Below are 22,800 nucleotides of genomic sequence, written 5' to 3'. Positions count from 1 at the left end.
TGCACTTGAATTTCCAGCATGACACCGGTTTTGAGATATCATTTTGCAAAGGGTGGGACGAAATACTTGGGCGTTCCAGTTACTTTTGGGCTTCAAAGCATAAAAGAGCGACCCGACGTGGTTGCTGCTAAGCACCAGGTCGCGAGATGAAACCCCGGCCCCGGCGGCTGCATTTAGATGGGGCCGCAATGCAAAAACGCCCGTGTCCCTTGCATTTCGGGCACTGTAAAGAAACCGGGGTGGTCAAAATTACGGTTATACCTAAGATATACATCCAGAATATGAAGTCGGATAAATGCGGAACTGTAGCATTTGGGAAAATTGACACTAATTTGTTCTAGACTGTTAAGTCGCCAGCGGCGATGAAAAGCACCCCTGAAGTTGGTTTTTAATATCGCGAGCTGCCATAACTGTTCACGATGCAGCTTCGGCATACCAAGCTATCGCACGATGTTACACGTGCCTTCTCTGTGTTTCGGCAAAGAAAAGCGCCTTTTACGAAAGGAAACATGAGCAGACAGTTAATTTTTTCACCTATACCTTTGAAGATGCTGCCTTCAACATTCACCGAGCTCGTATTAAAAAACAATTATTCACATTCGTAACATACTAATGGGTAATAGGAACCCGCTTGACTAGCGATTATGTGCCTGAGCTTTCTTCAGGTATGAGAGAGAGAGAGAGAGAGAGAGAGAGAGAGAGAGAGAGAGAGATTATGCTAGAAAACCTGAAGCTGAAAGGTGGGCATGAATCAAGTTCTGACTCGGCACACTCAGCGTTGAGGAAGGGATATGGGGTTAGAGAGAGAGAGAAAGTGCTGACGATGAGGACGAAAAAGGTGGTGAATGAGCTCTTCAAGACTGCTCTCCAAAGTTTCAAATCCGGACCACTCTCTCGCGAGAATTCGATGAGAGCCTTTAGAAGGTCACGCCGACGACTACACTATAGCGTCTCGGCCAAGGTCCCAGTAGAGCCTTTTCCGACAGAGGTTGGCAGATTAACTCGGACAAATGTTGCATGCCTATCACTGCCTTTGCACGGCATATCGCGGACAGATGAGCACGAGACGTGGTTGTGTAGTATCGGGTACCTCGCACTCCTCCCTGTCCGGACGATCAGCTGTAGGCAGCGCCGAGATAACACAGTTTACAACGTCATAACCTGTGTGGCAAGCTTGAATTTCGTCTTTTTGATGGTGGGCAGTATAACTTCACTTGTTTGTCTGGACCGAGTCCGTGTAGGCGGCGATGGTAGCGCCTAACGGTGGCTCACTCTTTAATCGGCGAGCAGTACACCTTTACATGCGTCGTTCGCGTGCGTATACAGCTGATTACTACGGAATCACTGAAGTACATGCTCGGTTAGTGCCGGTCACCATGCAGTTGACTTTTTTAGTCGACGTGTGCGGAGAGTATCCTGCAAGGCGGCGATATAGGCCGGAGACTCGTCCACCGTTCTTTTCTTTTTATATTTAACTCCCTAAAATGAAGTTACATGCTGGGAAAGCAGTTTAAATATCAAAATGGAGTTAGCTTTGCACCCCAAATATGGTTGCACGGGAGGTTTTACGCAACTATAGAACCAGACTTTAAAAATTGACTATACACCTTAGACAAGTGAGAAGCGCGCGCCATATTGTTCGTTGTCTTGAGTCACTCACTGTTTTCCCTCTCTATTTCTTTTCAGTGTCATTACATTACTGCAATTAAGCAATTTTTTTTTACATATTCGGTTTAGGGCATAAGTCGCATTTGAGATATTGTGGAGCGGGTTCAGAAACGCCCAGTGAAGTTGTTTCCATGTCGTTATTTCTTTCCACGAGTCTTTTCCGAGCTCTGAAGAAAGCCCGCAAAATATGAAATGATGACGTCACTCCGTGCTTGCGCGCTTAAATTGCAGCGCTCTCAGTCGTCCTCTGCGCTCAGAAATACGGCGTCGTTTCGTGTGACTCATTCGTTGAGAAAAAAAAAAAAAATCCAGGATTGCGTAAGTAAGCAAACAGTGATAGTCTACAGTGACTTCAGGAAGCGGAACTTTCTTTACTGCTGCCTTTAGAAGCTTTTGAAGACGTCGAAAAGGTAAATTTGAAAGTAAGTTTCAATTCGCCGAACTTTCTTACTGCGGCCTCCAGAAGCTTTTGAAGACTTATCGAAAAGGAAAAATTTTAAACTAAGTTCACAACTGGTTCACAATGAATGGCGACAAGCAACAGGAAAATAGGAGACAAGCAAGCTAAGGACACACAAATGTGTGTGTCAGCTGCAATATAAACTGTCGATCTTGGCCGCGGCGGCCGCATTTCGATGGGGGTGAAATGCAAAAACGCCCGTGTACTCACGTTTAGGGGCACGTAATGGAATCCCAGGTGGTCAAAATTGGGGGACACCGGTCAAAATTCACCGGGAGCCTTCCTAGCTACTCGGCGCCCACCTCGGTATCATATCGTGGTTTTGGCGCGTAAAACTGCGAAATGCAATTTTAATCGATCCAATTAATCCTTGTGATGCAAGTGATGCCATGAAATCGTGTGTATTCGTGTATTGTAAAAAAGAAAAATCTAATAAACTATAAAGAAATAACTTTCATAAAGATGCATTTTTTTTTTAGCTTTGTATATAGGTACAGGAAACTGTCACTCTTTCCCGATATTCCCTGAATAGTGGTAGTTTGCACCAAAAATGCTAACAAATGAGGACCCAGGAAGTGCAGTGAAATTCATATGGGCCAACAATGGTTAATTGCGACTTCAGCCGTGTTACGGCACGCGTAACATGTCGACGCAGAAATGTACGCGTGATCGTTTTCAAGCTTTACTGAATTTTTTTAAAAATCGCCTGTGGCAGATAGCATATTTCAAATCCTTGAGCTGTGTTATTCGGAGAGGCTGACGAGAAATTTAAACACGCATTCAACTAATTAACAGAAATTCACAAATTACCTGCCTGTAATTCATCACCTTACGGCGCATATTGCAATTTACGAATTGCAGCCGGCGAGTTTTCATAACGTATCCACGTGTAAATGAATTTCCAAAGTGACACCAGTTTCGAGATATGTCCCGAAGTGTGGGACGAAATACGTGGGCGTATGTTCCAGTTACTTCTGTGCTTCAATGCACAAAAGAGCGTTATGTTAAAAAATTTCACACAGGAACTCTCTGGTAGTTAAGTATCCGTAAGCATTCTGCCACTCGCTCATCTCCACGCAGGCTGGCGTCATTGTCAATGCTACGGAACTTCATCCGACCAGTATAAACCCTTATCAACCCTTATCGGTCGTTAGCTTATCATGTTCGATAGCGACCATGATGAAGTACGTTTAATTAGTGGAGTTCATTACGGCACTCAAACGCACGACAATTGGTGTTAATTAATGTGAAGTTAATTAATCACAATTAATTAAAATTGAGTTGATTAAGGCACTCGAATTCTAAACCTTTCGTGACAGTCGAACCCACGACCTTTGGCGTTAAGGTGAATTAAGGTTAATTTAGCGAAGCTGTTGCAAAACTACGACTACATTTGCTGAGGGAGATATGCAATGCCTTACTGATGGCTCGGACGCTTGTTTTGAGGTTGATTGATTTTGACTGAAAACATCTTTATTTGCAGGATATTCGTAGAACTCGTGGGTGGGCCGCCTATTCCGGTAGCCCACTGGTTGTTCTTGGAAACATATGCTGTTCTGTGTTGTGTGGAAGATTTCAATGAATTTATGCGCTGTTCGCTTCACTTTGCTGAGCGCTGGTAGCCTGCATGAGCCATTCATTGTCATCCTGACGGACAAATTTCTTGTTGGAAAGGCGTAGAAATGCGTGCGCATTCAAAAGTAAGTTTAACAACAGTGCATTTTTACAGCGAGCGCGCATACGTTCAAACTGGTGTCATTCTGGAAATTCATTCCAGCTGGACACGCCTCGCAAACTGATCGGACATCGGCTACTATTCGTAAATTCCCATATGTGCCGTAACGTAATTAAAATATAATTAGTGGATTTTTGTTAATTACTTGTATATGTCCCCATTTCTCGTGCAAATGATGTCCGCCTCTATGAATAATCCAGCTCAAGGAACACAATTATGTCATCTGCAATCAGACGATTGCTTAAACATTTCGTTAAAACTTGAACATGATCACCCCGTATATTGTCCTTGCATAGTTCAATAATACCGGTGCCCACCTGCAGAACTAATGAAGAATAACAACGCCCAGCATCCTCGTGCCGTTATTTACTGCAAAAAGCTGCCGCATAAGCTATAAATTTTTGAAAATGTGCACCTCCTGTCGCGAACGTTCACGATACAGCGGTCATCGGTTATCGCATTCTCGACAATTGCCGCACACGTCAATTGAGTCTATCTCGCTTCGGCGGAAGGTCGCGGCACTTGCGATTACAGACAGTAGGACGCCATATTGCGCGACACACAGATAGCGGCGCGCTCGGAACAATGCATGCCGCAGCACTTTTAACGGCGAAAACGATATGCGCTATTTCCTCTTTGGCAGTCGAGTTGGTGATGTTACGTGTCTCGAGTTTTACGCTTCAGACCACCTCCTGCAGGTGACCCCTGGACGGCGTAGTGTGCGGCTTTGGACTGATCGATTTAACTGGTCATCTATTAATGTTCGTGCGCAACCGATGGAACCTTGAACTACACAGGAAAATCGTCATCGTGGCGTAGCCCAGTGCTGTAGTTTGAACCCACGAAACAGCCGGACCCGGGTTTCAGCAGCAAAGCTTCATACCCATTCAATCACTGCGGCAGGTACTCGCTGCGGTGTCGATCATCGCGCATACATTAACCGCGGCTGGGTATGTTTGATGCGCACCCAAAGCTAAAATACACGGCCGTTTTAACTAATGGGCTCTTATCAAAATGCGGCCACCACCACAGGGTCAGATATACGAACTCTATGGTCTCCATGGGCGGTGATCGAACCCGTGACCTCATGCCATAGCCACTGAGTCATCACAGCCGACGAAGAATTCTTGGAATAGATTTGAAAGCGAATCGAAGTGTACCTACTTCCACATTCATTGGAGTGTATGAACTTGCACAGATCGGCAATTACATTTTGATGCTTGCTAGTACATTTGTACATTTTCACTGCGTCAAGTCGTATTTTATGCACCCAAGTTCAGCAAGCCTGCTGCCACACTTGTAAAAAAATGTGCTGAAATGACACAATATACATAATGGTATTTTAATAACTGCGACAATCAGCTTGTGTACAGCGCTCACAACACTAACAATAGTGGCTTTCAGATCTTTTCTCTCCACGCTGTATTTGAGTGTCACAACATCACATAAGCACATGATCTGCCTACTGGCAGTGAAATGCCGGTGCAGTTTCGGCAGTCACCGGAAGACAGGTTTTTATATTACAAGGAACATTTCTGTCAGCAATACTGCTGGCAGCATGTGTACTATGGTGACCAGAAAAGATTGTCCATCTCTTATATTTTTGCTTACAAAGCACATACGAGCACATTTGCTAATGCCTGTCCTAAAGATTACTGTTAATTTTCTGAAATATGTCAATGTGCCCTGTCTAATCTCCCGAGGGTGGGTCAGAAAGTGGCCTCCCTTCAAATAAGCATGTATCAAAACTTTTCTGGTCATCCCAGTAAGTACACAGCCATGGATAAAAATACTAAAACTTTTTACAAATAGTCATGCTTGCATAAAAAAAAAACTTTTCTGGTCATCCCAGTACAGAGTCATGGATAAAAATACTAAAACTTTTCACAAATACTCATGCTTTGCAAAAATGTCTTTAGCACTGTGGAGTGAAATTTGTTCCAACCTGCAGTGTAGCCTCTCGAGGATAAGCTGTCTAAATAAGGAAAACAGGTGTGATGAGATGAGTGATTGTACAATCTTATGGTGCAATGACATGTTTCATTCTGTCAATAGTGCTAATTGGTTCTTACATGGCTAATTTCTTTGATGCACACATTGATTTAACATCCACAGTACAGGTTAACTTAGAAAATAAATGAAAGAATATGCAGGAACAACCTCAGAGCTGTTTGGAGTGTGCAATTGAAGTTGAAAAATGATCATATGGCTAACAAAAGGAATGTGTAGTCAGTTGCACATACCACAAACGCTGATGTATAAGTGTGTGTAAACACATGTGTATACTATGTATATATATATGTACATTCCTCGGGTGATGTGCAACATACACCTGCATGCTCCTCTGGAAGCCAATCAAGGCCTGTCTCACTTGTGATAAAACACAGGCTACTTGACAGTGTATAAATTTGTCACAAAAAGGCAATGATTTTTCACGCGCATGGAATTTCTAAAACTCCTGTTCTTAAAACAGTCATTCTGGCTTCAAACAACAGCAGCCACATTATATGATCAGTCTTTGCTGACTATGAACAAACAGGCTGGCTAGAAATGTCCCTAGCTGACAGGCGCTCCAGCCGTTTTCCGAGATTTCAGTCTTAGGAACTCATGTTTGGTAACCCTAAGAAGGCACAACACAGCGAGAAGATCCGACGCCATAACCATGTAGAAGACAGTGTTCCAGCCGTACTGCAGAATTAGTCCCGCTAGCAGAGGACCCACTGCAGCACCTACGGAACCTGTACCGTCAATGATCGCAGTCACCGTCGCCAGTGCCTTGGAGCTGCCGGACACCGTCGGATGCGTGCCGAGCTCTGCGGAGACGGCAGTTGTGATGAGCGCGTACGGGCCGTTGATCAACAGGCCCGCTATGCTCTGGAGGACGAGATTCATGACCAGGCTGACGCTGCCAAAGTGTTCGTAGACGAACATCATGGGGATCGCGGCTATCAGGAAGACCACGCAGGTAGTGGCGCTCGCACCAGAGCGATCGGAAACGTAGCCCGCCAGGATGCCACCTACAATGCCTCCAAAGTCGAAGACTGTCGATATGAAGGCCGAGTCCTCGGAGTCGAACGACGTGGACGCGTGAATGTAAAACGGGAGCCAGAAGAGGAAGGTGTAGCTGACGAGCTTCGCGAAGAAGAGTGCCAGGGAAAAGTCGAGCACTCCCGGGATGGCCAGGGCCTGCAAGAAGGTGACGGCTTTTTTCTCGCTTTCACTTTTGAGCCGCCTCTCCAGCAGACATCGCTGCTCGTCCTCGCCCAGGGTGCCACTCGCGTCGTCCTCCTCGCCTTCGCTGGACGCCGAAGACGACGGCCGGAGGACCGCGGAAGAGAGCGACGTCTGCAACGACGCCGAATTGCGCCGCGGTGAGTCACATCCAACCTCCTCGGGGTACGGCGTCAGGAAGAGCACGATGAAGACGCCGACGAGGCCGCAAATGGCGGCGGGGACGATGAACGAAAGGCCCCAGTCAGAGGTGACGAACATCCCGGCGATGTAGGCGCCCAGTATGTTTCCCACGGAGGTGTGCGCGTTCCACACGCCGAAGATGAGGCCGCGCTTTTTCTTACCGAACCAGTTGCCGACGCAGGTGACGACGCTGGGCCAGCCCGTGCTCTGGAACGCGCCGCCCAGCAGTTGCACGACGAAGTAGAAGGCGAACGAGTGGATGCCCAGGCTGTGGCCCATGCCGAAGACGTGCGTTGTGAGCGCGCTGAGAAGCATGCCCAGTCCGAGGAAGTAGCGTAGGTGCATCCGCTCCGCGATGAAACCACTCGCAAACATGCACGCGGCGTAGGTGAAGAGGTAGATGGAGTCGAGGTAGGAGAAGAGGTGCGGTGCGTTGTCACCGTCGAAAGGGGCCCAGTCGCACCACGTTCGACTGTTGTTCTCGGTGACGACGATCGAGGCGTCGGGCCTTGCGTACCGACAGTCTTGGTGTAGCACGGACTTGACCACGCTCAGAGGCCGCCGCGTCATGTGGTAGCATGTGTACGCCAAGAAAGTGGAGACGAGCACGAAGCCGCGGTAGCACGCGAGCCTCGTTTCGGCCGTAATCGAAGCGCAGCACTTACGAAACGTCAGCTGCACCAGCCGAAGTCCTAGCGGAGCGGACGCCATCGGCTTGTTGGATGCTGCCATGAAACCGCAGCCGCTGCTCCTGCTTGCCTTTCGGGCGCGAGTGATGCCGCGGGCTGCTTGCTCTCGATTTCTAGTCTGTCACAATCGCGAGGAGGACTGACATCGCTTTTCGCCGCGATAACCACCGACTAGGGGGCTCGGCTGATTGCGGTCATTCGCGGTTATCTATCCGTCCGTCCGTGGGATTGTGGGGCTCGCAGCTCGATGTCAGCTGGTTAGCTGCGCACGGCACGAAGACCAAACTCATAACGAAACAGACATAAAATACGTGACGTAAAGAGCCGGTAGAGAGTAAAGAACTTGTGATGAAAAGCACAGATGAGCAAAGCCAAGGCCATATGCCAAGGCGTTGGCAAAGCGCTAATAAAAAAAAAAAAGCCGCAAGAGGACGCGACGATCGGCACATTGTTGCTCACTTACGTCTTCTGTTTTCCACTAAGGCCACGTGAAATTTTTTTTTTTTTTTTCAGTGAGAGTGCGTGCCTCGCGGCCGTTGTGGTACGCCATAGGTGCGCGTTTCCTCATTACGCATCCGACTTAACGGCCTTTACGGCTACGATAACGGGATATACAGCTCCCCGATGTCGAACGAAACTTGCAAACATCCTGCAAAGCTGACACACCAGCTCGGCGTCTTTGTCAGTTAGCTTCCTAAGGTTAATATCGGGAGAGAGAGAAATAAAAATCGAGCCCTTCAGTTTGAATTTTCTCGCTCACCCTAGTTCGAGTATGATTTTTGCAAATTCGCTCAAAATTTATGCGAGTGCAAAGCGGACGAACGTGAGAGCGGCAATGCGTTTCTCTCCATATGGTTTTACCATAAAACGTTATTGCTTAAAAGAAGTATCTGAACGAATTGAAATCTGGGATTTTACGTGCCAAAACCATGATTTGATTACGAGGCAAGCTGTAGTGAGGGACTGCGGATTAATTTTTACCACCAGGGGACCTTTAACGTGCCCCCATTGCACGGGACACGGACGTGTTTGCATTTCGTTGCCATTACACTATAGTTGGCATCATAAATGTGGCCGGGATTTGATCTCGCGACCTCATGCTTAGCAGCGCAACACCAGAGTCGCTAAGCCACCGTGGTGGGAAAAAAAAAGAGACAAATCTCAGGTTTAAAAAATTTCCAGTCAGCAGCTTGAGCTAGAAAATGTTTGCCATCTCCGCGAGCTATGCCACACCTTCAAGTGCAGACGTACCAGGACTTTCACATAAACACTTTAGTAACAAATCTCAGTGCATAAAAGTCTCATATAAAGTACACAGTTGCCTACCTGTGACCGTCAAAATTTGTGAAAGTCCCGTGGACATGACAAGGAGCAATAGCATTTTTTTAAAAGCCATGAGCACACAACTTTTGTGGGATACATAAGCACTTCATTTACAATGATTCACATTTACACGCAGCTCAAAAGCTGTAGCAAGCTACTCTTAAATAAAATTTACACCCTTTGGGTCGTATCTTGCCACACAACAATAAGGGTTACCTGTCTTGCTCGCGTGTCCTTTCTTGAAAACGCAGCGCTCGATACTTTCCTGTTGAGAATGCTCTGTCATGCCCATAACACGCATGCCGTTCGTGACTTGGAAGTACCAAGCTCGCAGCGTTAAAGAACGGAAATGTGGACAAGACAAATGAAGATTATTGTTGTGTGGCAAGATACGACCCAAAGGGTGTAATTTTGTTTAAGAGTGTAGGAGCAGCAGACGATGAGATTTTAGATCAGCAGCTTTGCTGTTGCCAATTTGGTGTGCTTCTGGTGTTTGACTGATTAAACTAGGTCAAAGCAAGTATCCAGCGAGTCAATTTTTATTTTCATCACAGTGGTACCTGCCAGATGTACAGTGCTCAGCAGTTGAAATGAACTACTCAGACAGCATGGTGGCCGGCGCTTTTTGCGCCACTGGTGATCACTAGGTGATCGCTGAGGAGGTCGAATGCAGGTATGATGCATCCAAAAAGTTTGCTCAATCTCAGTGTCACCAGCATCCACTAGTGGCACAAAAAAGTGTCAGCCGCCATGTTGTCTAAGCATCGCGTCTCAATTGCAAAGCACTGTACATAAGATAGTACAATAAAAAGTGTTACAGCAATACAGGTGGCAGAAGTATCATCACAATTTTTTTAATGCATATTTTTTGCAACCTTACATCGCCGCCTCCTTCAATGCCTTTAAAGCCATTTTGCAGACAGAATGCTTTTGTTAACGCTTGACGCAAAATTTGCAAAATCGTAGAACGGGCCCAAATTTCTACATGTTACGAAAGGTTCAGGAGAGTTGGCAAGTATGAAAGTAATTATAAGCTACAGAGTGTAATTTGGTAAATGTAATTTTTATTCAAAACTCACTGAAAATGTCGCTGTAGATGCCCCTTTCCGAAGCTTAACAAAAAGAAGAGTAAACAAAAACTGATCTATCTTAATAAAACAACTTTGCATAATTATTCATAACATCTTCAGTGTTACAAGCCCAAATGACAGAGACAGCATGAAGTAGTGATGATGTACAACTTTGTGAGTGCCAAGTGAGTCCTGGGTATATAACAAACAAGTTGTGCACATTATATATAATTTACCACTCATATGCACTCATACTACGTTTAAGCAACGCTTGTTGAATCCACCCACAGGTTCGCTGCCCAAGTGACAGAGAGGTAAAACGGCTATCTGTCGATGTCTGCATCATAAAAACAGACAAAAAACAAACCAAAGGAATGAGCCAGCTGATCTCGGCTTTTGCTTGGTGTAACATCACACGAGAAACAGGAGGTTATTTCTCCTACAGAAATCCTCAAAACTTTCCTCTGCTTTGCAGACCAGCACTGATGTGGGTAATTTTGTTGGTATTTCAACCATTTGAGTGTTAACAGTGGAGGACTGGACAAATCCGACGGGGCGGTAAGTTGACGGTTCGATGCCTAACTCCACAGCTTGCTTGCGGTTCCTGTGCTCGTCCGACTCGTAGTGGTCAAAGGCATCCTTGGCGCATGGAAAACTTGGGATTTTGCATACCTCACACTGCAGGTAACCTGCAGGCAAATAGCAGTTTCAAATGGCATGAGTGAACAAGCAATCAACTACCAAAGCAGCCAGCAATCAAAGATATACACACAGATATTGCAATAAGTATAGTCAAACCTCGATATAATGAGAATGGATATAACACATTATCAGATATAATAACAAACTGTCTCACTGCTCTTACAGCCTAACATAACAAATATGGTATAACAAATATAGGATACAATGAAGCTTTTTCTTTTTTGCATCAGATACAACTTCGTTACAACAAGGTTCGGCTGCACAACACCCAGCAAAGTGACTTAAGATGTAAATGTGATGAATTCCCTCGAGAGAAGTCGGCGAAGGCAAAGGGGATCATATCACAGTTGCAGAGTGGCCAGGGCCTTCCATTCCATTCCTAACTCTATTCTGCAAGTGGAAGTACCCATGAATTCCACCTCCTTTAACTCCTCAAAATAGTGAGAGCTGGGCCATTCCTAATCCTGGACTGGCTGAACTGGTCAATTCCACTCCTCGAATTCCAGTAAATGATGCGGATTCTTTATAATTGTTAACTACTGATGCTTGCATGCCTCGTAACGAAAACATATTTTAGGATTGTTGACAATGTAACAAATAATGCTACATACAAGTATTTTGCACGCATACTACTATTGTCATTTTGAAAAACAAAATGCATGGTTATGTTTTGTAGGACCTTTTCTCTTTATTTTTTTCTTTTTCTGCTCCCCCCCCCTCCCATCACACACATACATTGACAGGAACACGCCGTGGTGGCTTAGTAGCTATGACATTGTGTTGCTGAACACAAGGTCGTAGGATCAAATACTGGCCATAGTGGCCACATTTCGATGATAGCGAAATGTAAAAGCAGCTGTGTACGATGCAATGGGCGCACATTAAAGAACCCAGGTGCTTAAAACTAAACCTGAGTCCTCCACAACAGCGTGCCTCATAATTAGATTGTGGTTTTGGTCCCGAAAATGCCAGACTTTATTTTTAATACTGCTTTGCATATTTTTATGATGTAATTTTTTGAACTACACCTCTGCGACTGCCTGCTATTGTGCCTTCTGCATACCAAACAGTGTGTGAAAAACCATGGCGTGTATTGCAAATCACCGTGGACTGGAGCAGAGTGCAACTGTCTGCAACACAGTTTCCAGCCTTCGTCCCTGTGTCATAAACCAAGCATGCCCTTGCTAACTTGAACTATTCTTAACAACTAAAGGTCGCTGTCATTAAATTCATTTAACTATTGTAAAACAAGAAAGATTCTCTATCTTCAGAAGTGCAGAATGCCGTTTTGTTTGTAATTATTACATCAGAGGCAGTCAACTATAGATAGATACTGAAAGAGATGGTATTCAGAACCCACCGATTTCAAGGTATTTTCTCGCATTTGGGCCATTGTGGCAGCTGTGAAAGTCCTCAAAACTTGCAAAGTTCTTTTGAACAAGAATATTAGCTAGCCTCGAGATCTTGGGTGCATGGGAGCTACTGCTGTGATGAAAAAAAAGTTATGAAAAAAAGAAATCTTTGCAGTTGTTAATAGCACCCATTCTGTTCGTATCCTCTTCATTGTGGTCCCGTGTTTTTGTGTTTCAACCTTTTCCAGATTATGCCTATTCTTTTTGCTCCATCACTCGCTGCCTAGTCCTTAGCTTCTTCTACTGACGATTTAGTAGGGTTGCCAAATGTCCTAAATTTAGTGCTAAATTCCCAACTTTTGAGCAAAGGTCCTGACTTGGCATGGCCAAATGTCCTGACTTTTGCATTTCTTCTACTGAATAATGATCAATAAACCAGAAGTTTTCTTTTTTTGCTTGCTGTTGCATATTCATAAAGGCGGTTTCCTTTCTGTTGTGATTCTAGTTCTGTTGTAGGCCCCGACTGTTCAAAGTACCTATATACGTAAGGGTAGCTGTGTTAGCCAGGGAACTAGTGCACTTTTCTTGTTGTAAATTGTGACATGGTAAGGCTAAAAAAGCTTGTGAAACTTTGTTACATGCACAGATTGGCAGATCCTGGCCCTCAAAGGATCAATAGTTGCCAGTTTCGGTTTCAGCACTCAAGAGGTGAATGTGTCAGGACTTGTGATGTCATGGCTCACTTTGTTCCTGTGGACACTGTGGCGACCACTCATGCGTGCAGCCAGAACAAAAGTGCACAGCACCTTTCTTTTCTTGTTTTTTTTTATGAACAAGTAACAATAGCATTCCTAGCTTTATTACTACATGACATCAGCAAACGGCATCATTATGTCAAGATAATGTAGGTCAGACCAGGCGTGGCGTTTTGGGATCACTTTTAGTATTAAACTACCTGTTTACCAACCTGCATTCTTTTATGTGCGATAAGCGTGCGGTAGAGTTCTTACACAATTTGGAAAATGTTTTTTTTCCCCCCAGAATTACTGCCAGCCTTCACAGAAGGCCTTGAGCAGAAGTGGGACGTGCACAGTAGAAGGGAAAAATGTTCATAACAAAAAAATAATAACCAGCTTAAGAAGACAGGAATCAAGCAAACTAATACATAGTAGAAGAAATGTGTGTCGGTATACTGCTTTTAATGTGCACCCAAAGCGAGTATTTCTTGCATTCCACCCTCACTGCAATTGAACCCTCGACCTCGTGCTCATGCGGCACAACGTGATGGCCACTCAATCACTATGGTGGCAGGAACTATATATACAAGATGTACATGCTAACATTAGCCAAGCCATTACAATAAACGATTGAGACCTACAGTGTGCACTCATCAGTCCTCTTCTGCCACCAGGATAATTTCTTGTGTGTTAATTATCTGTCTAATTAGAGAAGATTATTTAAACAAGCTTGTATCTTCATATTCAGGGCACCGCTTCCCATGGGACTGTTATTGCGTGCTAAAATAACAAATTCGGTCGGTTTCGCCGCACTGTGTCCTATGCAATTATTTCTTTCACGCTTTACTTGTAGCGCATGAAATGTAAAAAGTCGCACGTCATCGCATACTGCGACACCAGTGGTCCAAGAAGTGATCTTGAGGAACTAACTCCGCTCAATGCATGGTGCAGCAAATGCCTGGAAGTGGCAAGCTGTCGGTGTCTGCTTGCGCAGAGAGGGAACTGCGTGTTCTGTGTGCTGTTTGCAGCTAAACATAGGAAAAGTGATCACCAAGTTAGCGGAGTTGGTTCCCTCAAATTACATCTTGGACCTCTGGTATAGCGCTGCACGAGCGCACAATCACACTGTGCGAAAAAAAAAAAAAAAAAGAATTACACTAATGTTCAAAAATTGAAAGTGTCGTAACTGTATATGTTACCAGATCTTTCTAACAGCTCAAGTTAGCTGTACACAGCTTGCAACGCAACCTACTAGTATAACAACGTTCACAAAACACTGTTATAAGGCATTATCACTACACTGCGATAGAATTCGTGATGGCTTCTGAGAACAGAAAATAAAACTTGTGTCAATCTGGCATTTTTTTCCAGAAAGACTTGTATATTGTCATGTCGTAGAGATAGGGAAAAACTAGACACACTGGCAAAAGTGATAGAGCTTAGAATCTAACTCTCTATTGGGTGACCTTGCAGCCAAAAAGACAGCATGTCTCGGCGTACATTTCAAGAATGTACAACACTATTTGCATCGCAAGCACAATCGGATTAGGCACATCTCTCGTCACTAATTGCCGACAGCGTTCAAGGAATTTCGAATACAGTCGGTGCATCTTGTGCCTACCAAGTTATAACTTTATGTAAGTTATTTGGTGAAAACATACACCAGCAAAAAGTAACTCTATACATGAAAATATGCATTGTGACACAAAACTACATGGAACACAAATGTATTTTATAACAGATGCAGGTTTGCAAAACTGGTGCCGATTTCAGGATTCCTACTCAAATGGACATGCCCTCAGCGAACTATAGTTAAAGGGCCCCTAACCAGACTCTATAGCAAATTTTCGTTTTATGCTGGAAGTTGTTCGTGTCCTCTAGAGTTTTCTGCCCCAAAAATTATTAATCCTGCATTACATGGACCGGCTTTGTGCTGCACCAGCTTGACCGACGAATAGTAGCCACAACCGATTTGCACATTTTGAAGTTCTATTAATAGCTTAATACAAAGCAAAGTCTGCCAAGACATCTAGCCACGAGCGGCCAGGAGCCGGCGTGCACTGGCAAGCGTGGATGTAGGTCTGGCCTGAAGTTTCATGTGGTTTGAGGCTAGTGGAGTGTTTAAAGCTAGTCAAAATTAGCGAGACCTGACGGCTGTGACACTAATAAGTAAGATGGCCAATGTTTACTTCCTATGCAGGTGGCTGTGGCCAAGCGCGAGTAGACGATAGTCGGCTTTTTCCTGAAGTATGCAATTCTTACTGAAATTCGAAAGCAGGTTTTCACTTACTCCAGCCGGTTTATTAAACTGCGTCAATAAATACACACAGTAACAGTAGGAAGAAGTACACTGATTCAAACACCCTTCTTGATTGATGTCAGCTATTGGCCAATAACAGCCATGTATGGGAATCTGCTATATTACGAAATAAGGCCGCCCGAAAAGAGTGAGAAGGGTTGTGTTGTAAAGAGAGTGCTGGGGAAAAGGGTGACTTCACACTCTGCTTGTGAGCTCCACGCAACGCGCACAACTGCAAAATTTGGCTGAGATGTTCACAGCAGCGTATGCTATCCGCATACTGCATTTTTTCACCAAACCCAAGGGATGATGGTCCAGCACCCCTTTAAAGGCGCCCTGAACCACATTTTATAGAAGTGGAGAAAAGCATTAAGTCAAAATAAGCTATTTCAGCAATACTTTGCCACAAAAAGTACTTCGATGCATTAAGCAGAAGCAGAGTTATTGGCAATCAAACATGGCCTCCACTGTGCTCCCTTTCCTTCTTCAATGCCTTGCAATGTGATGACTACGACACAGTGGGGCGTGCTGACAACCCTCCGCCTTCTAAACGTCACCATGGCTTCCGCCTTTGGTGCCTGCAGCACGCTAAACATAAGCCAAACACGGCTGTCCTCAGCAAGCCGCAGTATACTTAGCCAGTGGACTCATGGCGGCCCCTCGCGGCAGCCGCGGTATCTGCGCCATGTAGCCGACACCAGCTTGACGTCAGCTATCGGTCAATGGTAGCCGTCTATGGAAATGACAAAATAAAGCGTCCGCTGATGAAATAAAGCGTCCAGAAGGGAGTGGGGGCAAGGCCTTCTGTTCAAAAGAGAGCGTTTGAGAGAAAGGTGACTTCACAGTACGCTTACGAGCTCCATGCATCGCGTATCGCAGTAAAACTTGACTGAGATGTTTGCAGCAGTGTGTGCAACCCGCGGACAATGTTTTGTCACCAAGCCTAGTAGGTGGTTCAGGGTCCCTTTAAAGAATTATTTATATTCAAGTGGTGGCTCATAGATCGTGACTTATCCGAAATTTTCCTTGCAATACATACAAGTACCAACCCGGACAGGGCTGCCCAAAAAGTTTGTGCAACACAAGTTTAAAAGGCTGCATCTTGTACTACTTGGCAAAGAGTAGCTTTAACTACTGAGCAATAATTGCCAAAACGCAATTTAGTTGAACAGCATGTCTTCAAACAAAAGAAAGAAACACATGTAAGAAATAATCATTGGTTACGCCCGTCCGTTGAAATGAAGACTTGTACCACTGATTAGAGTATGCAATATGAGAAGTTGTATTTACCTCTGTTTATTAAATTTATTAACTAATCCTCAACCGTACAGCCCTAGGAATATTCCATTTGCACCCCTACTAACTTGAATTAACTGAGAATGACCTGATATTGTGGTGGGGCTGCACTTACTGCTTTTGTTGCCACTCGAACTGGCTAGCCTAATGGACGTTGTCTCCACTGCTGAAGTCAGCAGCGCCTGCCCCCTCAATACCTGGTGCTTTGCCATGGCTTTGGCATGGCTTGGACTGGCCATATGATCTCGCATTGGAGCAGGTCCCGTGAAGCTCATCTGGCATGGCTCGCACACAAGGCTCGACAGGAAGACAGGCCCACTTTGAATTTTTTTCTTGTGCTTCTCCGACGCTATGTGTTGGTTGTACGGCTCTGGCCCCGTGAACGTTTTCCCGCACGGTGTGCAGGCGTAGGCAGAAGCGTTCATTTCTGCAAAAGATCGCTTCCCACAGAGACTGAAAGAGAAATGAGAGACAGCCATGTCATGTAGAGGTGGAACCAGCAGTTCTTTTTGTTTTGGCAGCTCACTCAGTCATGCATGCACATCCTCATAAGCACAGGTTGCAACTTTGTGAAGTAGAAGCAAGTTGGTAACATAGCAAGGAACTCTCTAAATTTAGCAAACATAGGAGACATTAACAACAGCTTCAGTTTCTGTAAGTCTACGTGACTTTTTTTGAGATGCAAGTAGACAGTTAACTGCCCTGATGAAATTCCTCAAGGCACTTTGACTTTGGCTGAGTTCCATGCTTCACCCCCACTTTATCTCAACGCATACAAATGGGCCTCCATTTGTTGCTAGTTCTAAAAGACTGAAAAAATCGGTGAGCTATCTGGGTGTACTGAAACTGCTTTTCTAGGCAAAGCACTAGCTTGAGATCCAATCTTATTTCAGAGTATTGTTTTGCCCATTTTCACATTCTAACTATTGACTTGTCACCAGAGGAACATAGACAAAATTCTGAGTAATTCATCACTATCACCTAGAAACATTAAGGGCCACAATTAAGGGCTTAGCTGCAATTTCTTGCAGCTAAGCAGCTGCTGAGTTGGGACACACTTCAAGCTCTTCAGGTCACCTTCCAAAGTTGACTTTCTCATTTAATGATGTCTATTGCTCTCTTGCATGATGGTTACCCGTCGTGGTTGCTCAGTGGCTATGGTGTTGGGCTGCTGAGCACGAGGTCGCGGGATCGAATCCTGGCCATGGCGGCCGCATTTCGATGGGGGCGAAATGCGAAAACACCCGTGTACTTAGATTTAGGTGCATGTTAAAGAACCCGATGTGGCCGAAATTTCCGAAGTCCTCCACTACGGCGTGCCTCATAATCAGAAAGTGGTTTTGGCACGTAAAACCCCATAATTTTTTCTTGCATGATGGTTAGTGGTGCCCAGCTTCAGCCGGAGATAGTTGTCACATTAAAGCCAAAGGCCTGTAACTTACTTTTATGTAAGCATTTCTAGAGGATATAGGGCTCAACAATGGAGCCACGATGGCTGCGGTGTGAACTAGCAAAAGAAACGGAAAAAAAAAAAAAACCCACGGCTTGGTCACTCAATCTGGCTTTGTCTAGCTTTATGATGGCAAGGGTAATTTAAACAAGCCTTTCATCTGTAACTGTGGAGATGTCACATTGTATCACTTATTGATACTCTGAAAAGGTAAGATAAAGGATCATTTTCCAATAGACAGTGTCCATGTCATGGGCCCGATGTAGAGCTTATTATTTTCAGTGTTCAAAAGTCGCCCCCAACCTCAGTTTTAATGGAATTCAAGGAGCAGATTTATTTCCAAGGACCTTGGAGGGCCTTTGAACATACTTTTCGATATTCAGGGGTATTCAAGGATTTCAAGGAGGTGTACGAAAACTGGCCCGTACATGAATATTAAAAGCAAATATCAAACTCCAAAAGTTAATGCTTTGATTTGAAACGTAAGTCCTCCATTCATATTTGGAGGAAACGTCACGTGGTAATCTTGAAACCTAGTTAGAAAAAATATAAATGAAAGACTGATGGGAGATAGGCCCTCACCACATAACAGGCAAGTGGTAATTTCTAGCAGTCGAGCTTGTGAACATCAGGTGCTGAGGGTCGATCATGACAAGGGTGTTAGTTGCTAAGGGCTACCACAAATGAAACAATGCTTTGAAAGGTCTGGCAGCAGGCCATTCAACAGACCAACAACCAATTTCCCAAAAGTGCAGATGAGCCCCAAAAGAAAAAATGTATGATGTCGTAGAAAGTTGCTTAGATGAAGCTAGCTGCCTGACATCATGCCCCCTCATAGTCTTTTTCCCTTGCTACATGCACACAATTTGTACAAGTGCATTTTCATTATGCACAAAACGTGAGCAACGCAAGTGTACATGTGAAGCATGCATCTCAATTAGACACATCAGCTAGCTTAGGTTATCCTTCATTTTAGTAGGTGGAAGCATGCTTCATATGAAACCTGCTGCAGCTCAAGACGGCACCGGGAGTGGCTGTTTCCATATCAGTGATGAAATGCGTAACGGTAGCGACCCACAGCATGCAAGTCTGATTAGCTCACTCCTGTCATGAAATGTCGCCACAAACATATTGAATGTGAAGCAGCAGAGCGAATCTACATCATGCCTCATTTCCGTGAGTACAAGCGTTCTGCATGCCTGTTCACAAGCTCAAGATGGCACCACAATGCATGAACAAGCAGACATGCAACATTGCACATCATTCTAGCTAAAATCCTGGGGCCATATCAAGATTCCCATCACTGCAAATATTGTCCCCAAGGGGTGCGTAGTCTGATCAGCTGACACAATGGATGTTGCAAGATCAATTCACATATTACAAAAAGGTGAAGGCATGCCAGCAGCATGCTCACTGCCTCCTTTTTGCCAACAACTGTGTACACACCTTTGTGCATCAAGGCCTGTGAAACGCTTCCTTATGATAATTCAGTAAGTTGATAGCTTGCATTAAGGCCACCAAAGTTTTGTAACCAACTGAAACACACATGAACAGAATCATCAACAGTGATCAAGCAAAGGATGTTTTTGCAGCAGACAAAACTCATCTGCCCTAACAAAGGCAAGTCTCTTGTCAAAACATTGGCCTCAGAAACATACTTTGTTCAACCAGTGTTCATTGCTTCCAAGTCTTAATCGTCCTGTGAACCTATCTTTGTTTGAACAGAACCAGTCTTAGAAATGATGGTCTGACACAGGCAAGCAATGCTATTCTAGAATCATTTTTATGGCAACAGCTGTGGTGACTGTGACTTTCTAATGTAATGTTCCACGCTGTACTGGTTGTAGAAGAGTTGCTGGGAGAGCAGTTCTGGGGAGAATGTGCTGCCTGCTGTTACCGTCAATTGCAGCTAGAGCACCGACATTTGTTGCCATTGAAGAAGTTCGTCTGGTTGTACTGTTTCGGCCAATCAGACTGCAACCTTGCGGGAATTGTCTCTGTTGGGGTGGAAATCATATGGCCCCAACACTGATGTGAACGGAAAGCAGGGCAGGCAAAGGAAGCTGCAGTTCGAAGCCTCCACACCTTGCGCAACATGGACATTACGACAGTGAGCAACAGTGATGTGCATTTGACATGCCTTGCTGACAGCAGCAGCTATTTACCGGCAGCTTCTCCCACTGAAGAGAGAACGGAATGATCAAACTTCTATGAAGACCAGTGGGATGCTGTGAAGAATAGACAATAAAATATTCATCACACACAAGAACAGTAAAACAACACAATGCAAGCTGCGGCTCTTGGATTATGCAGTGACATCAGAGTTAATGAAAAGGAGGCAGATAACGTCATCCCTCGTTAAAAACACGATAATTAGAGTGTTAGTAAGTGATTAGGCGCGCAAACGCAGCACAATCACATAAAGCTTCATGCCCCGTTACCGTAATGAACATACAGTGGGAACTTACAAAAATGATGAAACAAGGGGAAGCACGCGCGAGTAGCAAGCCATGCAGGAGCTGACGCAACACGTTAAGGTAAAAATGCGATGACAGATTCTTAAGAGGTTTAATAACTACCGAAATGATAAACATTAAGCCTGTAAATAGCTGGCTATAAAAGCGGGCGTTTATTTTTTTTTTTCCCCCAGGTATTTAATTGAAACCGTTCCCAGGACGTTTAGTGGAGCGAAGTGGTTTGGGTGTGTAAAAAAAGAATCGTGAAAGGAAGCGTGCTCGGACTACCAGGTAGATCAGCTGTGTCGCCTCCACACACGAATAGTGGGGCTTTAGTGTCGCCGAAAATCAGTCGCTTCAAAACCGAAACTACAGGCGCACTCGTTTACCGGGAAAGAACCGCCACCGCTCAGAAACATAAAGATCGCACGCGGAACTTGACACCAGCACAATAAAGACCTACGTCCATAGGCGAACGCAGATTACGCAGTTCGCAACTTACGGGATCCCAGACATGCTAAAGCTTCAGCGCGTTACCGACTTCGTGCGCTTTCATAAACGGAACCGCAGAATGAAGCTGTGGAACATTAAAAATGAACTGGCTTGACAAACGCCTACTGCTGACTTGGCTCGGATGTACTAAACTTTTCTTCCTGTTATGGAGGGACGAGTCACATGTAATTTATCGTAATCGTAAAAGCCGTAGTTTTGTTCATGCACGTCATAGAGTTTCATGCACGTAACTACCACGCTTATTTTAAGCCTAGTTTGCTGTATGGTCTCGGTTCGGGCGCTTGCATTACATACGTTAAGAAAACTGAACGTGAAAAAAGAAAAACAAGGTATGGTTATTCTTGAGCATACAGATTACTTCGTGTACTAGTACTCACTGTGACTGTACCGTTTGTTAACAGCTGGTTGACAGGTGCCCAAAAATAAATTTTGCTGGTTTCCACGGTGGTCAGGGTCATTATCATCATCACGATCACCACCTTTATTCTATGTCGTCATCGTCATGGCGTAGCCTTCGGCGGTGGGTGGGCACGTTTCCTTCCTCCGTGTTGTTGGGCATCTCTGCGATGTATGCAGAGGCAGGGCACAACATGTCCCAACCCCGGACGAAGCCTTGACGATGTCGCCCACAAATTAGGTAAGTTGACAACACTCGAATAGGCTATAACGCCCTTTTTTTATGGTTAACGTACAAGCGCCGAGCTCCGCACACCTAGCCCTGTTCCGTTGCTGACGCAATGTGCAAAAACTAATTTTTCTATAAAGCCACTGCCAGATTTACCCATGTAGTTTTTTTTTTCTAAAAGTGCTGTTTATGACTCCATCGTGATTGCCTAGCTTTTAATATTATCGCGGTCATGCGTATGTTATTTAATAGTTAACATCGAGCTGCGTTTGCCTTGTTGGCGCCGCGTTGTCTCCGTGGCAAAGTTCTGACTGGTGTAACTTCTGTGAAATCTTTCTTTGACAACATGCCCATACCTGGTTAAAAAAGTACTGTTCAATTAAGCCAACAAATCCCAGTGTGTCATATCTGCTATGCTGTGTCTGATACTAGAAAATATATATTTAAATGGAAGACATTTAAGGCAAAGCCTGGAGTAGCGTTTCTGATAGGCTGTTGTAAATAGTTTGTCAGACCAATTATTACGATATAATTACATTTCACTTAGCATATTTATTTAATGAATGAACTATCTATGACCAGAAGTAAAGGTAAACAAGTTGTTTCGATTTTCTTTGAAATGTAGTGGTATTTAGGCTTTGTGTAGTTAGCTGATGATTGAACGAAAGCGATTCATCTTCTAGAAGTGTTAGCAGAGCACACAGTTATGAAAACTTTATACTTATGTTAAGCTTGTCAAAACTAGCTGTAGCGACTATTACTGCACATTGAAACAAATACTAAAATCACGCTGTCTTTATCGTGCTTCTGTTTCGAAAGAGTGTTCCTCATAAGTGGTTCACTGACAAAGGTTGGGCTGCTGAGCACGAGGTCGCGGGATCGAATCCCGGCCTCGGCGGCCGCATTTCGATGGGGGCGAAATGCGAAAACACCCGTGTACTTAGATTTAGGTGCACGTTAAAGAACCCCAGGTGGTCGAAATTTCCGGAGTCCTCCACTACGGCGTGCCTC

General features: G+C 44.6%; 2 protein-coding genes across 7 annotated transcripts; both read right to left on the bottom strand.

The window, feature by feature from the left end:
- Nucleotides 1-5,181: 5,181 nt before the first annotated feature.
- On the bottom strand, nucleotides 5,182-8,367 carry MFS16 (major facilitator superfamily transporter 16). The gene has a single exon (XM_075672002.1). It carries the CDS (start codon nucleotides 8,007-8,009, stop codon nucleotides 6,420-6,422), a length of 1,590 nt encoding a protein of 529 aa, XP_075528117.1. The 5' UTR covers nucleotides 8,010-8,367; the 3' UTR covers nucleotides 5,182-6,419.
- A 2,053-nt stretch (nucleotides 8,368-10,420) lies between these two features.
- LOC142560144 (uncharacterized) lies at nucleotides 10,421-21,300 on the bottom strand. Of its 6 annotated transcripts, none has more exons than XM_075671998.1 (4): nucleotides 21,154-21,300; nucleotides 20,336-20,423; nucleotides 16,861-17,198; nucleotides 10,421-11,048 (listed from the first exon to the last, which is right to left on the bottom strand). In XM_075671998.1, exons 3-4 carry the CDS (start codon nucleotides 17,168-17,170, stop codon nucleotides 10,771-10,773), a joined length of 588 nt encoding a protein of 195 aa, XP_075528113.1. In that variant the 5' UTR covers nucleotides 17,171-17,198; nucleotides 20,336-20,423; nucleotides 21,154-21,300; the 3' UTR covers nucleotides 10,421-10,770. The 6 variants fall into 6 exon arrangements, with proteins under 6 accessions (XP_075528113.1, XP_075528111.1, XP_075528110.1 ...); XM_075671996.1 differs by having other exon boundaries at nucleotides 20,361-20,423; XM_075671995.1 differs by lacking the exon at nucleotides 20,336-20,423 and having other exon boundaries at nucleotides 21,154-21,281.
- Nucleotides 21,301-22,800: the final 1,500 nt, after the last annotated feature.

Source organism: Dermacentor variabilis, chromosome 10 (genome assembly GCF_050947875.1).
Source record: "Dermacentor variabilis isolate Ectoservices chromosome 10, ASM5094787v1, whole genome shotgun sequence".
NCBI classification, from domain to species: domain Eukaryota; kingdom Metazoa; phylum Arthropoda; class Arachnida; order Ixodida; family Ixodidae; genus Dermacentor; species Dermacentor variabilis.
The sequence above is the reverse complement of the archived record's forward strand: the minus strand, read 5'-3'. Positions and strand labels throughout refer to the sequence as shown.

What these genes read in the sequence shown, in the direction of transcription:
- LOC142560144 (XM_075671995.1), bottom strand. An exon ending in TTCGAGTGGCAACAAAAGCA is followed by an intron (nt 11,049 to 16,860) that starts GTAAGTGCAGCC and finishes ATTTGCCTGCAG; the next exon opens with GTTACCTGCAGTGTGAGGTA.
- MFS16 (XM_075672002.1), bottom strand. Translation starts at nt 8,009, where the DNA reads ATGGCAGCATCCAACAAGCCGATGGCGTCCGCTCCGCTAGGACTTCGG.